The sequence below is a fragment of the Notothenia rossii genome, assembly GCF_949606895.1.
Source record: "Notothenia rossii genome assembly, chromosome: 5".
Classification (NCBI taxonomy): Eukaryota; Metazoa; Chordata; class Actinopteri; order Perciformes; family Nototheniidae; genus Notothenia; species Notothenia rossii.
The window spans coordinates 58,875,718-58,893,684 of NC_136903.1; the positions used below are offsets into that span (position 1 = coordinate 58,875,718).

At 40.4% G+C, this 17,967-nt stretch overlaps 1 protein-coding gene across 1 annotated transcript in view; it reads right to left on the reverse strand.

The window, feature by feature from the left end:
- The window catches only part of ptprt (protein tyrosine phosphatase receptor type T), a 452,551-nt gene that overhangs the window by 298,173 nt on the left and 136,411 nt on the right, over nt 1–17,967 (reverse strand). The window contains 1 exon segment of the mRNA XM_079681220.1: nt 13,808–14,101. Coding sequence (XP_079537346.1) covers nt 13,808–14,101 — 294 coding nt within the window.

The window sequence follows — 17,967 nt, forward strand, 5'->3', positions numbered from 1 at the left end:
GTGGATGTGTGTGTATTTTGCGGGTTGCTAAATGTTTTGTGCGGGTGTGTTTATGTTGATAGGGAGGTCTAATAATTGTGTGCTACACAAAACGTGCACTCGGTTTCATTTTCATCGCCGTTTGTAGTGGAGTTAGCAGGGTATTTTTATTTTAACTCTCGTCCCAAATTCGTCCCAAAATTATTTTTTAACCTCCCCGACACTATTTTTTTCGGCCCTGGGACGACGGGACGTCCTTAAGCTCGAGCCATGTATGATCCACGTCAGGTATTCAGTTTTGGCGGCAATTCTTACAGTTTGTCAAAAGGTCTTCTGATCAGGGCTCTATAAATAAATATCTACGGCAGATATGTAATATTTAATGCAGCCGAACCGTGTATTACAATGCCGTTATGTGATGACTTCCACAGAGAAAAGCAAGAAAACTCAAAGTATTATTTTATTTAAAAAAAAGTTTTTCCGATTTCAGATCTAGGGTTGGGTACCGAGAACCGGTTCCGGTTCCGGGTTCGGAACCGGTTCCAACATTTAGATTCCAACGGCATAATTTAGAAATGTGAATTTCTCGCCGCTCTCCGTAGCCTACTGTATGACTGCGGCGGGGCGGGAAATGCAGCGTTGTACCTACAATTCCTACAGCGTAACCTGGGACCAGGGCTGGCCCGTCGCACTGGCGTTATAGATGTTCGCCTAGGGCGCCAGATCTGTGGAGGCGCTGCGCTGACAGCTCTGGGAGGAAAAAATAAATGTTTTGACCGTTGGTGCTCATCCTAATTTTCGGCCTTGATGTAACAACATTCATAAATAAGTAAATGTAACACCCTTTTCATCCCGGTTACATTTTTCATTTGCCCTGTACGATGGGCGCTGTAAGTGATGAAAATGGGGGATGTTGCCTTATCTGGCACCCGCAGCTCACAGCCAAAGTGCGAGTGAGCGTGGGAGCGAGCGAGGGAGAAAGGGAGGGTGCACCGGTACCAGCACTGTTGTTATTAGCATCTGGTGCTAACGGATATTAGAAGAAGATGTGTCTACAATGATGTGGAGGGAGAGTCCTCTCCATTCAGACTGAGAGGCTGATAACTACAGCTCAGTGAGGTAAAGGACTCGTGAGTGTTTAGATAGTTCACTTTAGTCGAAGTTATCTCAATGGGTCTCAAACGTTTTGATCAAAATGTATGTAAACACATATTTCCAAGGCACTCCTTTATAATTATTGGGTTAAAACAGGTTTGAAATCATTCCAATGTACACTATAGGACAGTAAACCAGACATATCGTTTTAAACTGGAGAGATAAAAAAGTATGCATAAATAAAATAGTAAAATAAGATATGAATGAACATCAAAAATCAAATACGTTACATGTATTTGTTATTGGCTATGGTAGGTTATTGGTCATGTTCACATACTTATTTAATTATTAAATTGTAAACCGTTCTTTTTCATATGGGTGTTTAGAGTTGCACCCCATAGATCTAGTCTCTAGTAATTCTGCTTAAAGTGCACCAGATTGAAGTATTTTACTTTAAAATGTTCAAACATGTATTCCCGGTATGCCTGGGAAGGCAGATATGCTTGTTTTTCTCAACAAGAACTGTTTTTAAATGGGGGGGGGGGGGGGTTCCTTTAAAAGTTGGACTGTTGCACTGCTGTAGCTTCAGTGGTTCTCAGGTTACAGTTACATAGCAGTGAATATAAATAAACAACTGATTAATGTGAATATTACTGTCAACTAACCTGTGTAAAAGTTTCTCGAATAAATTAAAAAATGTTGGTGGAAGAAGTATGTATCATTTTTTTACCCTGCACCTCAAAGAATCGTAATTGAGAACCGTTAAGAACCGGAATCGAAAAGTAGAATCAGAATCAGAATCAGAATCGTGGAAATTCAAACGATACCCAACCCTATTCATATCATATAAACACCATTTCCTGACATGCATTGCGGCTAAGACAATCAATGCTTTAGGTTTAGGTTTATCAAAACCTCTGAAAAAAGAAAGGTGTCTCTCAGAATCGAAAGAGAAAAACCTATAGGAAAAACACAAAAGCATTGTACAAAATTTAAACAAATAAATGTTGTATAATTAACAAGGATAAACTGAGGTTTTTTAGTTGATGAGACTGCATATATCACTGTTAAATCATTTGAATATTGGTTTTATTATGAAAAAGTTGAGACCGGAAATACTGTTTTCAACCCGTAACTTTACATGGATACCTCAAATCATCTTCGTAATATCTATCAAACTATAGATCCTACATATCGACTGGACGTGGATTCTAAAAGTACAATATACACTTCTCGCTAGAAATCTAATCAAAAAAAAGTTTTAATGGCCAAACTATCCTACAATTTAGGATTTTACAGAGAGGGTTATTTGTTTGCATTCAACGGGAGAACTAGAGGGCGAAAACTTTAAAATGTAATTATAGGACGTATTAAGCGCTTGAACAAACAACATATTTGGTCGTAATAAGGGCCTGAACAAACGGCCCATTTGGTCGTATGAGTTGGAGGACTTGTTGTCAGCATGTCTAGATATTCAAATCCAGATTCAATTGTTTATTCAGAGTGCATTAAAACGTTTGTATTGAACTGGGCCATTAAGCACAAAAGAAGATATACACTGTCTGTAAAAGTCTCATTCTGGATTCAACTTGAGAACAATTGTTTTCAAAGTTGTCTGTTAAGCTGAATACAGCATAGAAACCGCCCAACAATAACCATGTCATGTGTTTCAATCAATGAGGATACTACAAAATTGCATGTGCTTCAGCTAATAAAAAGGGAAAACTCCAAGAAAAAGGATTGCAGCATTGCAACAAAGCCATTACAACACCGGCAATGTGACTGACAGCTGGTATTATTGTAAAATTATAATAATATACAGTAAAATTATGTATTGAAGTCAATGGAGAAAGAAAGATTATCTTTCGATCCGTTTTGAATTGTGCCACGAATTACACATATGATGTTTGTCAATTTAAAAGATAATTTTGCCAGTCAAAAAAAAAAATATGTGTCGTAAAACTAACACATTGTTTTGTGTGAAACGCTCAATAAACTACATCTCTGGTCTTGCACAACAACACACGTCACCAAAATGGCCGTCACTACTGTCTTGCTAAACAAGGGATTGACTACCCTCACTATCACCACAATGAAACACGTCCAGAAGAATGTCATGCAAAGCTGCCTGCCTTCCTTTGATTCTCTCTGAACTGCCTGATCTTTTTAATGTTTAATGTGAACCATTTGTGCAGATAGCATGAAGTAGAAAAGATCGCCGATGAATGTAGCGTTAGCGTTAGCATTTCTCCCCCGGGCTTAAATGGTGTATTATAGAATGATCACACCGGTGTGACAGTACTCTTCAAAGGGTTCACGAAATATGACTACTACTCTTACTGTTTAACATTTTGGGTTACTTAACGTTACTTCATGTTAAGGCCCTGACACACCTACCCGATTTTGTGAGTCAGAGGCCGTCAGAGGCAGTCGGGCATTCGCGGCGCCCTACTCAGGTTGGTGTGTCCTGCACCGTCGTTGCTTTACGCCACATTTTCACACCTCCCGCGGCCGATTCAACATCGGCCAAAGAAAGTCGGCAAAAGAAATCACTCGGATTGGCTGTTGCCTCTTTTGAATCACGAATACACACTACCGCTGCCTGCTGGTAAGGACAGTTATTGCCACTCGCCGACTGAAGTCTTTGCGGTGTGTTCGTAGGCGGGCGGCGTAGGCGGGCGGCGTAGGCGGGCGGCGTAGCCGACGCAGGCGGAGTAGCGGACGTAAAAGTCGGGACGCGTTCTTTGGTCTCAGGTTGGTGTGTAGCGGCCTTTAAGGCAAATACAAATGACAAGGCTGAGGCTGTAATGCTAACTAACATGCTTGCTACTAGCTAGGTAGCTAACTTGATCCAGCCTCCTGGTCCTTTCATCAGACGGGAAGTGAAAGAACAGAGCAAGATCCATTGCTGGCATGATAACAACCTGGTATAAGCACACAGGCATATTGTTAAAGTTATCTTATCTTAGCTATCTCTTATATTTAGCGGAGGAAAACAATTGTGGATTCAGTTATGACATCACTTACGCGACTCTGGGATTTGTAGTCTTTCTAGTTTCGTATTTTTCATAGTCTTATATTTCAACATTTTTACGACAAACTGTGACTTTTTTGACATGGAAATTATTTTTTAAGATTGACAAACATCATATTTGTAATTCGTGGCACAATGCAAATGGGATCGAAACATACGTTTTCTCTCTCCATTGACTTCAATACATAATTTTTCCGAAAAAAGGTCCCATGGACCGGAAGTAGATGGGCGTGACTTCGCCACTCTATATATCACGCAGTCTGTTCTTCTTCTCTCGGTTATCACGGTTGTTGCCTCTTTTGAATGACGAATACACAATACCTTCGCCTGCTGGTATGGAGAGTTATTGCCACTCACGCATGCGCAGTTCGTACGTGCTACTTGGCCGTCGGCTGAATTCTTTGCGGTGTGTTCCAGTGCGACTGTTGGCCAAGACGCAGGAGACGTGAGGCGACACAACAGTCGGGTCCGTCGGGACGTGTTCTTTGGTGTCAGCTTGGTGTGTCAGGGCCTTTAGGTGTCTGATCTGAGTAGACTCTTAATAATTGCTGTTGCATTAGATTAAATTAAGCTTTTAAGAACTAAAACCTTTTTTTTTCTCTTTCAGGTGGGTTTTCAGTCTGCAACGGATTAGACTTTTAGCAGTTTGACTAAAATCAGACTAAAATGCTCAGACTTTTAGTCGACTAAAACTTGAGTAAATAAAAACAGGATGAAGGTGACTAAATATGACTAAAACTAAAAAGGAAATTTAACAAACTAAATAAAAAAATAGCTGATGAAATTAACACTAGTCTCCAGCAGATATGAATATCATTAAATCTGTGTCATCATAAGAGGGTTGCCACGAGCCACATGAGAGGAAAGACTCAAAATATCAACCTCTAATGCAGGGATCAAGATAAAAGGATGACAAGTGTAGCTGTTCCCCACAGAGGTCGGTTGCAAAGACTCCACAGCAGTGTGATTATGGTGATTTCAGACTGCCCTAGGCAATAAAGGAGGAGTAATGCAGCTCATGAATGGGGCAAAAAGCAGAGAAAATGATAGGATAGTAGCTGGAGGATCAGATGGGCTGCGATTTGGCAGTTTCTGAGTATCAGTTTCTGAGTATGGTCTGGTGACATCTACTCCGACTAAAGGCTACAGTTACCTAGTCAACAGGCAGCTGGAAAAGCAACACACAAATGTCACAGGTTGTTTGCTTTTGGACAAAATGTGTTTATTTAAACAAATCCAGACTGTTATTTAATATTGTTGTAGGGTTAGGGTTAGGGATCTGAACTGATTGATTTTGGTAGGAAGGATGCACTCTCTTAACTGTACATCTAAACTGCTTGGCTCGGCAGAGTGGCGAAGCAGCGGTGTCAGCCAAATCAGGATATACCCAGCAGGTAAATTAAAAATCTATCTTTATGGAGCAACACATTAGCCAACACTCACATTACCATCGTTCATATAAAGATCTACTTTATAAGAAACGGACGAGACGTGGAGAGGAAAGAAGGAGCAGGGCTGTAGTATATAACCCTGAGGTGAATAAAGTCTTTATAGAGTGCTGCATATTAGCCAACATTTACATTAGCATCCGCCGTGTATAAAGACGACATGAGGAAACAAAATGTTAGGGGAGGAAAAGGCCCAGGAAAGATACTCAAATAAGATTCATGTACAGCGGGTACATTAAAAGTCTATCTTTATAGGGTAATATATTAGCCAACACTTACATTTTCATCCGTCACGTAGAAATATGAATTTAAGAGGAAGAGAGGGACGGTGGAAGGAGAATAAGTGGGGAGATGAGATTATAGGAACAGCGCAGTTGCACTTTGAGCAGGTAATGCTAAAGATAACATATTATATATATAGAGACGAGGATAAGAGCCAGCATTCACATTTAATGTTAACGGGAAATTGAGTTTAAGTTAAGGAAGTATTTCCAATGTAGAACAGCAGAGACAGGGTTTTAGAGAAAGATTAAAGGGGCCCTATTATGCTTTTGGGGGTTTCCTTGTACTGTAGTGTGTTATATGTTTTTGTGCATGTGATTGGTAACCAAATTATAAAATCCCTGTGTTCCCTCCAGAAGGAGTTTGTCTCTCAGTCACTCCCCCCCTGCCTGAAACGCCTCCATTGGACTCCTTTGTTTACTTCCATAACATAATGACATCACTGTGTTACACTCACATTTATATTGGCTAGTGGTCCAACACATTGTACGTGATAGGCTAAGGGGCGGGACATCTCTAAGAGGTTGACCAATCTCTGGGTTCTGGTTTCAGACAGAGGGTGAAAAGAGATTCTGCAACACAGGCAGTATGAGAAAAATAAAGAGCTTTTTGAACTTTATGAAAACCATAATTATCAAGGCTGTGTCCTCGCTGCACATCAAGGTAAATGAACGGTTCATTTTAGCTTGCCTCCTCGATCTACTCAGCGTGTCTTCAAAATGTGCCACGCGAGACGAGGCACATGTCTAAAATCTTGTTGCCGGATTCCCCCGGAGCCACCGCTAAGCCGGTTATGGGGGAAATGTCCTGAATCCTATTTTGAGCGATGGACGCCTGGCAGCAGCTTTAGCTTTTTTTAGCTACAACAACAGAAAAACAATGGAGATGGGTGCTGGTGCAAGACGTGAGAGAAGAAGCACATTTTGTGTGATTTTCACATAATTGAGAAGTGACAGCAGAACTACTGGGGTATTATTTAAGTCAGAACCTTCCATATACCTAACTATATATATCTGTTTATCCTCCCTCGTACATGTTCACCTTGTTTAGTTATAGAACAGAGATTGAGCTAAAAAAAAATTGTTGGAAAGCTGCTCGCCGATTCTGGCTGGAGAGAATAAATGGTTAGATATCCTTTCAAATGAACCACATCAGTACATAAATAATAAATACATATATAGTTAGCATTTTTTAATACAGGTGGAACATTTTCACCTGGTGATTTTAAAAGAAGCAAGCAAGCCGAAAAAGTGTGAGCACCACCACTGTTCTAGATTGTTATTCCGACGCTATAAATCTTCAGGGCGTCCCGAGCTGAATAAGGGCGTCAAATGACGGCAAGACGCCCCCCTGGCGGAAACGCTGGGTACAACATTTGAAATACTTTAAGTCGTCTAACGTTAAACTATCATTTGGCTCATTGTAATAATTTTACTGGCCATACAAGAGATTGGTTGTGTCACCAGTTATGGCCAAACAACTGACAACCATCCCCTCTAAATTTTAAAAAATGTTTCAACTGCTAGTTTTATCAAAAAAAAAAAATATAAATAAATAAAAATGCTTTTATATATATAAAATATTGTGTGTCAGCATGTATTTGAATGTTGTACAATGTACAAAATGTACAAATAATAATTGAAAAATCATGATGGTCCTTTAATTCAAATAAATGATTGTACTAGTGATAAATTGGCCTGAAATAAATAATGAAATAGTCTGAACAATTATTAACAATAATAACACTGAGATATAACACTGAATCTGACATCAAAATTGCAAATGCTACAAGTAACAACTATTTGATTGTTAGGCGTGAGCTCGGCTGTAGAGGCTGACATGAACAGAGAGGTGAAGGTGTCGGGACAAACAAACACACACACACACACACACGCACGCGCACACACACACACACACACACACACACACACACACACACACACACACACACAGCACACACACACACACACACACACACCACCCTTCAAATAGTAGCTAGCAGGCATTTGAACATCTGTCATACCTGCCTGCTCCAATCCCATCACACACACACACAAACACAGCACTGGGTGTGAGTGGTTGTGACAGCTCACCACAGTGCCAATAGCCCAGAAACACATGTTCCTTGCTACTATGCTTTACGCCACACACACAAAACCTATATGGAGCCACGACTGCACGCACACGCACACGCACACGCACACGCACACGCACACGCACACACATACACACACACACACACACACACACACACACACACACACAGTGACCACCATCTCTGTCCCACTTCACTTCACATTAACCGTTTCTCATCTTGCATATTTTTCTTTTTTTCCCAGATTTCTTTTTGTAATCCTTCTTCATACAATCTTCACAAATATCTATTGTTAATCAAAATAGTCTTGCTCTTCATTTGATTATGTATTACATAGGGATGTAACGATATATCGAATATCGCGATTTTTTTAATATTTTTTTTTTCCTTTTTAAATAATTTTTGTTTTTTAAACCTTTATTCAACCAGATAGTCCCATTGAGATCATCGATGTCTTTTTCAAGGGAGACCTGTCCAACATGGCAGCAAGTAGGTTACAACATGAACATAAAACAAAAGATAACACAAAAGGACATCGTATTTACAGAGCTACATTTACATACCTAGAGACATTGACAAGCACCAACAGTATATTTATACCTCACCCTGTCAATAAGCCTCACCTTCTGGGCAAAAACTGTATTGTTGTTGAAGTGGTGGAGAGACAATGCACAGTTTGACCCACTGCTGTCACCCATGGCCAAAGCATATCTCTATGTCCCAGCAACATCAGTACCAAGAGAGTTTTTTCCACAGCAGGGGATATTGTAAACGCCCAAACATCCCAGCTTCTACCTGGAAACGTGGACATGCTCCACTAAACTAAAGTGAAACTTGATTTATTCTATTGCAGGGTCTGATTATTATATTGTTGACACTTTAAAATACAGATATCCGACTAAAATGCTGTACAAATCAGATTTATTATTTAATAAAGAAAAAAATATTAAAGTAAAAACAAACTTTATTTTTCAATATCGCGATAAATATCGTACCGTGGACTTTTTATCGCGATATTATCGTACCGTGAGCTTTTGGTATCGTTACGTCCCTAGTATTACATCAAATCTCTTCCTCCCTTTGTCATAATCCCTGAATCACTACCTTTCTTTGCAAAGACATTGCTGACAAAAGCTTTTTGTATAGTTTCTTTGAATGAATAAAAGGTGACAGAAAGAAAAAGGTCAAATAAAATGCAGAAGATGGGATCAAAGAGTATTATTCGTTTCCAAATGTGGAATATAAAAGGAAAAAATAGAATGAGAAAACAAAAGATGAATGGTCGTACACCGTCTTACATGATAGTAAATAGGGGAATAAGACAAAGTGGAAGTGAGCTACAGTAGGAGCAAAGCAGACGGAGTGGAGAAAAGGAGAAATATACATAAAATGAGAATTTGTAAAAGAAACAAGAAAATCCAAAAGAATAAAGGGACAGAGTGAAGTGGTAATAAGGCTACAGAGGGTTGATGGTGGCCTCCTGCTGTGTTAACAATTCCAAACACACAAACCGTTACCACTATCTCTGTCACCTTCCACACACACACTATCCACACACACAAACACCTTCATCAGAGATCTGATTATCAGATGAACCACTCGTCGTCTCCTTACACCCCCATCGGCCATGATTGCCCCCTCCTAACCTCCCCCATCTTTTCCGCCTCCTCTTTAAACCCTGCACTCTACATGTCCTTCAACTTCAGAGTGGCTTCTTAACTTCCCAATGATCATCATATTTGATTTGTTCTATTGTTTTCCTGAAGAAATAATAGTTTGATCATTTGTTTTCTCGTGTTTCAACAGCTCATCTCCCTTTTAGCTTTTCTGTCGGTTAGGGTTAGCGAGATAATGATTACCTATAAATAAAAGTCATACATCATAATTAACACATTTTAGAATTGGTTTTAAAATTGAAGACTTAAAGGTCCCATGTCATGCTTTTCCGGCTATTACCCGTCCCCTTGTGTGTTATGAAGGTTTTTCTGCATGTAAACGGTGTGCAGAGTCAAAACCCTTAAAGTACACCCTGTAGCGAGTAAAACTCTAACACAGAAAATACCTCCCCAAAACGCCTCGTTGGTGAAACGTCATCATCCATTTGATTCTTCCGGGTACGTGCTTACGAAAGCACATACCCGGAACTAAATGGGCCAATCCGTGGAGCCGTTACGTTATGTCCGCAGAGCCGTTACGTTAAGCCCCCGCTGATTGGTCCAAATTGACCAATCCACACACACACTCAGTGCATGATCTCTCCTCCCTGGCTGCAGGCTGATAACAGACAGTTGGGATCGCGGCGAAATTCTCTCTGCAGACCCATTTTCACAGCGTTTATCAACATATAAACCTTTTTATTACTCAATATCAAGCCACACTTATTGTTTTTATTTCGGCTGTGACTTTATGTGTGTTCAGGTTGAGTTTGGCTGTGTTTGCCTGTGTATCGCTAAACAAGGAAATCACACCTCCACGGAACTCAGCGCGATTCGTACCGACCAATCAGAGCACACTGGGCTCATGGGGGGGGGGGGGATTTTTTTATTTTATTTTGGAGTTAAATGCATCACTCTGGTGCATTTTGAGGGGCAAATAAAGAGACTAGATTTATGGAAACACTTATATGAAGCAGAACTGTATACATTTAAATAATCATAAAATCATAAGTACATGGCCATAACCAATAACATACAATTTCCAATATGAAAAAACACTGAAACTTGTTTATTTATTTGTTTTTGGCTCATTTATAGTTGTGAGTGTGTCTGGGCTCCTGAATCAGCCTCTCTTCTCCCTCCTCTCCCCCTCTCCTCCCTCTCCTCCCTCTCCCCCTCTCCTCCCTTCTCCTCTTTGAGGCAGCAGCCTCAACAAGCTCTGAACAAATTGTAAAAGTGTATCTTACCTTTTATCACCTAGTTCACTTTTTTTTTTTTTATTCATGCATATTTTACGAATCACTCCCCTCTCAAATGGAAATATGTGTTTACATAAATGGTGACCAAACCGTTTGAGACTAAGTGAACTATCTAAACACTCAGAGAGTCCTTTACCTCACCTGAGCTGAGGTTATCCCGAGCTTGAATGACACACAGAGACCAATCAAGGGCTTTGATTTATGATCTGTAAGACAGTGGCCATGTCGGCAGGCTACATCATGTAGACCAGTGGTTCCCAACCTGGGGGGCGCGCCAAAAGATCCCAGGGGGCGCGTCAGGCCTCAGATGATTTGAGGCCAAATATCGTATTTAGACTTTTTTTTTTAACTTTTTTTTTTTTTTCATATACCGTAATTTTCGGACTATAAGGCGCACCTGAATATAAGCCGCAGCAGCTAAATTGAATGATGTGTACATATATAAGCCGCACTGGACTATAAGCCGCAGGTGTTTTAATGTTTAATTACCATATGTAAGGGTTCGTGCACAGAGGGGATTGTCGAAAAAGAGATGGCTGTTTGAGGAAGCTCCCATTTATTAACATTTCAACAAACAAGCTGCATATTTGCATAACGTATTCAAGTGTTACCATTTAGTGCAATAGTAGCTACAGAACATGTACTGTGCTGTGTAAACTGTACTGTATCACATAGCGTTTCAGACACACAAACTTTTCAACTTTCAAACTTAAACGGTGCGCTCCCAGCGCACGTACCGGCAGTGATCTACAGCAGCGGTTTTCAACCAGTGGTACGGGGACAAACTGTCTCGCTCTCGTAATGTCTGTCTGTCTTGCTCTCGTTCTGTCTCTCGTACCACTCTCGGTTCCACTTTACTTTTGCACGCTACCTGTCTCACTCTTTTCCGGCCTCCAGCTTTTCCTGCTGGAACCCGCCGCTTAAAGGTGGGGGTCCGCGGACCGGCCATAGAGCCCATAGAGTTAAAGGTGGTGGCCGTTAGCTGTAAAAATCCATAGATTAGCCGTACCGTTATATAAGCCGCAGCGTCGAAAAATGGGAAAAAAGGCGCGGCTTATAGTCCGAAAATTACGGTAATTGTAAAGCAATACATGATTGTCACTAAAAGCCTTGTCTCTACATTACAATAAAATATAAAAAATAATTGATTAATTAATTTGAATAAAAATTCAAGTTAGTAGCTATTAAAGGCATAAAAAGACAGAAATTTATAAATTTGTCTTTAATAGAAATGTTTCTTCTGCCTGTAAAGTGTCAATACCGGGCTTCTCTGGATAAGCGCATTTTTAAAACATAGTCATTGTCCATGCCGGTTTCAGTTGGATTATTTGTCACAGTTGCTCCGATCAGATCGCTCTCCTCCATTTTGTCGATTATTTACGACTTTTGAATCCAAATAAACACATCGGCAAAATCCGGCTTACTTTGAGTATGTGTTTTAAACAGTTTAATCCCTTTGTGAATTATTTCCACTTGCGCCGTCCTTTAATTTCTTCATACAGCGGGAATCCAAATGAATTAATCCTGTGTCCAATAACCATCAAAGTCACTCCAATAGTGCTCCTTAATTATGCTTTCATCCTCCTGTAAAAGTTAAAGGAGAGGCGTCATGGCCATTTCCACTGATCATAATTCCATTGTTGAGGTATACTAACATAGAAAGATACTGTGCAATTTTCCAAACTCACATTGTTTTCGCATACAGCATCTCTGTAAAGTATGTGTATTCCGCATTATTCACTTTCTCCACTAAACGGCTCGCTGCAGCTCCCCCCCCCCACCCCCTCTCCGTGATTTCCTTGTTTAGCGATACACAGCCAAACTCAACCTGAACACACACAAAGTCACAGCCGAAATATAAACAATAAGTGTGGCTTGATATTGAGTAAGAAAAAGGTTTATAGGTTGATAAACGCTGTGAGAATGGGTCTGCAGAGAGAATTTCGCGCGATCCCAACTGTCTGTTATCAGCCTGCAGCACGGAGCAGAAATCAGCAGGGCTGCCTGCACTGAGTGTGTGTGTAGATTGGTCAATTTGGACCAATCAGTGGGGGCTTAACGTAACGGCTCCGCGGACGTAACGTAACGGCTCCACGGATTGGCCCATTTAGTTCCGGGTACGTGCTTTCGTAAGCACGTACCCGGAACTAAATGGACCCGTACCCGGAAGAATCAAATGACGATGACGTCATGATGACGTTTCACCAACGAGGCGTTTTGGGGAGGTATTTTCTGTTTTAGAGTTTTACTCGCTACAGGGTGTACTTTGAGGGTTTTGACTCTGCACACCGTTTACACGCAGAAAAACCTTCATAACACACAAGGGGACGGTTAATAACCGAAAAAGCACGACATCTGGCGTTTAACAAAATACTTCACATTCATCCAGTTTGTGACAGTAGTTGTAGCATTTTTGAGACTTTTAAACTTTAATTACCGCTGTTGCACACCCCCCCCCCCCCCCCCCCCCCTTGTGTGTGTGTGTGTATGTGGGGGGGGGTGAGGCAGACCCACATTTTTGCAGCGTTGCGTTCGCAATACATTAATTTAACAGGCCAGGCCATCGGGAAACCCCCCGGTCCTCCTGATGGCCTCTGTGTGGAAACCCTGAGTAGACATTGGCATGCACAAGATTTCACAAGGAGAAAATGTATCAAAGATAAAGAAACTCTGCATTGTCACTCAAGACAACTCTACTTTTTCTCTAAATCAAATCACTCAGACCAAAGCTCAACCATACTTGAACCATTCTAAACTTTGAGCTTAGTCTCCGTTTACTACAATCACCCACTGACAACATTGCATTTGAGGAGTTAAGAGGGTATTCAGTTCATTATATGAGTGTAAAAAATGGCCCATAATTCTGGCCCATAATACAGCTATCCTCAACAACATAATTATGACAAAAAAGAAGAGAAGTGAAGCTTGAAGGGGAACATATCAGAAGAGGAGTGACCTACCTGCACATTTGGTCCTTGTGACCAGCGGCGGCCCCGGGGGGCCCGTTCCTCCCTCCCCAGGTCTGGACAGCAGGACTTTGATCTCGTACTCCACGTCGGGGTCCAGATGCCACAGTTTGTAGGTAGGGGAGTCTACCACGTGGGTCTCCGCCCAGTTTCCTGAGGTGGTTCGGTACTCCACCTCCTTCAGGATGATGGGCCCGTCGCCGATGATGCTGTTGGCGTTGGGTTTGATCCAAAGGTAAGTGGCCCCGACAGCGAGGAGCTCAGGTGGAGCGATGGGGGTGGGGGGAGCTGTGATAGAGGAACAGAGGTGGTAAGTTACGTGTTGATTGAGTTGGTTTGATTTGATAAATTCCCACTTTTTAACGCTTTGTCAGGGGTTTTGGATGGAAGTGGTCCACAGATAATAAATGAAATTTTTCTGTTTGGTAATACTACATTTAAAAGCTCACCGGGAGTTATCTGAATTCAAATGTTTGCCAAAAAACATTGACACAAACAATCACAAATTGGCAAAACACAAGATGACATGGTAGAAAATGACCTCTAAAAAGAGTGGCATTATATGGAATACAAAATATGCTGTGCATGTCATATGTTTGTTTTTGGTTCTTATGTGTGACAGTTAACCTAGTGATTTGAAATTGTTTAAGGGGTCCTTGTCTTTTCCCCTTTTAAAAAAATAGATATTATCATTGTTATTAATTATTATTATTTACTTTTTATACTTATTTTCTCTGTGTCATCTCATGATACTGTCATATCCTTTCTGTTAATCTCTTGCCTATTGAAAAAAGTGTTCCCGCTGATTCACCAACCAATCAGAAAGCAAACACAGTGTCTTGTTTAACTGTAACTCTTCCCCCGTCCGAGCTTAGTGCTGTTATATCAGGATAAATAACTGGACCCATCTTCCTTAAAAACTCAATCAGAGTCCAATCAGTTGTGCCAAAGCATCCAATACACAGATAATAAACAAAGTGAGTAGCCGCCCCTGGGATGTAGAATGTAATTTAAAAGAAATAACAAACACAATTTGAAATGCATCATTTCATTATGTGGAGTTTAGGTATCAGGATCTTTGCAGACCTCAATTGATTTACTCATAAAGTCCAATATTTCCAAGCTGATTGTTTTTTAAAAAAAATCTTTACTTCTCACACTCAATAGCAATCGCAGTCCAGCTTATGATGGCTGTATCAATATCCACTTTTACACCAGTTAGAGAGTTTTAAAAAAAATGTTGTTGTGATACTTCCATAGATGCTTGGAATATGTTGTAACTGTTAATGTGAAGGAGTCAGTATTATCCAGAAATCCAAGTATATTCTATCCTCACAGCTACATACTGTGTATTAGTCACTAAATGGTTACAATGTGATGTAAATGTATTATTAGAGTAGACACAGTTCAACTTCCTCACTGAAAACAAGTGCAGTTTAAAGCTGCATTTTGCAGAGAGACGTCTCAACCTGTAGCACTAATCCATCACATTGTTGACATGTTGCTGACAGCTACTTTGCCATCAGACTTTCACATTAAGTGACTTGAAACTAATGGCCTCTGTCAAGGCTAAAAGCATGCAAGGTTTTATTACTCCCTCCTGCTTTCAAAACCAAACTCCAGAAAGCGACTTATTTTCAAAATGAGGTCTGCAACATCCAAATGAATAGTGAGAACTACTTGAAATGATAGACACGATGGTACAAATACAGAAAGCTTGGTAGAGCGTACTGAAACAACCCAGACAAACTATAAATGGTGCCTGAGTTCCATCATTTGTCGAGTGTTATATCCACTTAACTCCAAATGTGCATTCATACTGTCTTCTATCTGTGTATTCGTGTGTATGAAAGGGTGCATGTCAAGGTAGCGGTATAATTTAAGTGTGTTTTGTTGACAATTAAGTTATTTGACAAAGATTCACTGAAAAACGCACTACTTGGTTTCCACTGAGTCAAGTCAAGCGTAAAGTTACACCTAGGCCAGGGGTCGGCAACCCGCGGCCCACGGGCCGCATGCGGCCCTTTAAGCCCTCTGCTCTGGCTCCCTTGAGCTTAGACAAAAATAAGAAGGAAATAAAATAAGTATTTGTAGGACTATTTATATTTTGTTGCATGGTTGAAAATGTTTCGTATCTTGTATTTTGAGGTGATACTGTGACACATAAATAAAAAACAAAACGGTTTTAATTAGGTCAACTAAAATATGCGTCACATCCTGCTACGGTCCCGCGCGAGCGGCCGAGCGCCTTTTCCTCCGGGTGAATAACCTGACCCCCGGCTCGATGAGCGAACTAGGGATAAATCAAAGTAAAGTACCGGAGGAACACAGGATTTAATTCTGTGTGGACAGAGTTATATGCTTTCACAGCAAATTATGCTGGTTTACCGGTATGTTTGATATGTAGAGAGAAGTTGTCAACGGTGCTGCTGCAGCCTTTACGTATCGAGGAACAACAAGGGAGAGGAAGACAGCTGACAATCTTTTGTCATAATTCAATGGGGTATGTAATTTATTTCAGAAAACACTTTTTGTTATATTCCATGGAATGCTCTTAACGTCCCGATAGCAATGAATATATTAAATGTGTTGACAATAAATACATACAAAAAGTCATCTCTGGAAGCCGTAGCACTGTAAAAAGCACGACCAATCATTTGAGCCGGCCCGGCTAAAATAACTGGATGGCCTACCTGCCTGTCAGCCTTCCATCTGTGCACAAACTTATCTCGTGGCCTCATTGATGATGCGCGTTTGTGTGTGTTGGAGGAGGGACTCTGTAAGAAAGTCTGAAGGAAGAGGCATATTTTTTCCGGTTGTGTATTTCCAAATTCTAGCGCACTCGAGCTGGTTCCTCCATTCTTACCTACCCTACCTTTAACTCTTTTTAGGGTGCTGCTATATGTTTTATTTATTTCAAAGTGGGCCCATTTTAATAATATTTGTTTTTCCTTCAAATGTGCAGATGACTCCTCAAGTGCTGTGTTTAATTTATTTTAAAGTAGGCCTTTGTATTATTTTTAATTATCCTTTTAGGAGTTCTTTGTTTCTTATTAGAGGTTAACAGTTTTATATAATGTAATAAATAGCCTAATAAATGCAAAAAACTGTAGTTTTTGTCTGATATAACAATAAATACAACTTTATTAGGTATCAAGCTATGAAATATGTTTTGCGGCTCCAGACAAAAACATTTTTGGGAAAAAGGAGCAAAATGGCTCTTTTGGTCAAAAAGGTTGCAGACCCCTGACCTAGGCACTATAGGCTCCTTTTTGAAACTCTATCCTTTCTCTACAGCACTGAGAGGCAGACTAACAAATGAATCCAAGACACAGCAAACTCATTCTGAATCCACATCCTTTCAAACCATGGAAGGGACATGATTGGGGTTGTCATGTTAATCTGAGAATCATTCTCAACAGAGTTATTGAGGTACCATGGATAGCTCTTGCATTTGTGGTGATCCTAGTATCAGTATGATATCAATGAATGCTCTTTTGCATCAATGAAGTTTAAATTGTTGTCATAGCCTTGCTGTGAATGATAAGATTTCAGAGAGATCAAGATATGTCTGACTGAGCACCTAGACATGCACGCTACAAAATAAAAATTGAACTAGGAAACCATGGATCTATAAAGTACTTAGAAAAAAATCTAAGTTTCTGACCGTATAATCCTAATGTCCCGAGATCAAATCTGGCTGGGAAACTACGCTGCATTTCATCTTCCTCCCCTCATTTATTTTCACCCCGATTTTAAAGTTTATAAAAAAAAGGCAATCATGCACAAATGTCCAATATTTCATGACCATGGTAAGACAGTAAAAAGTTATTCATCCTGCTGTGTAATTATCGTATTCTTTGTGTTGTCTACTTGCAGTGTTTCACTGTTTCAAATGGACAACCATGAATCTTGAAATGTGAAAGATGATTGACAGCAAACATATCACTCACAGTCTGCTGCTAAAATGTGCATATCCATGCAGTTCCATGTCAAATGAATGCATGCACGATGGACCATGCCTCGGTGCCCAGCGTGTTGGAAATGAACTCCTCCCCTCAATGCACTAAGCTTTTCAAACAACTGCAAAAGATTGAAGTTTGAAGTTTGGGGTCTCTTAGTATGAATCTTTTATTTCTCTCTGTGGCAGGTGC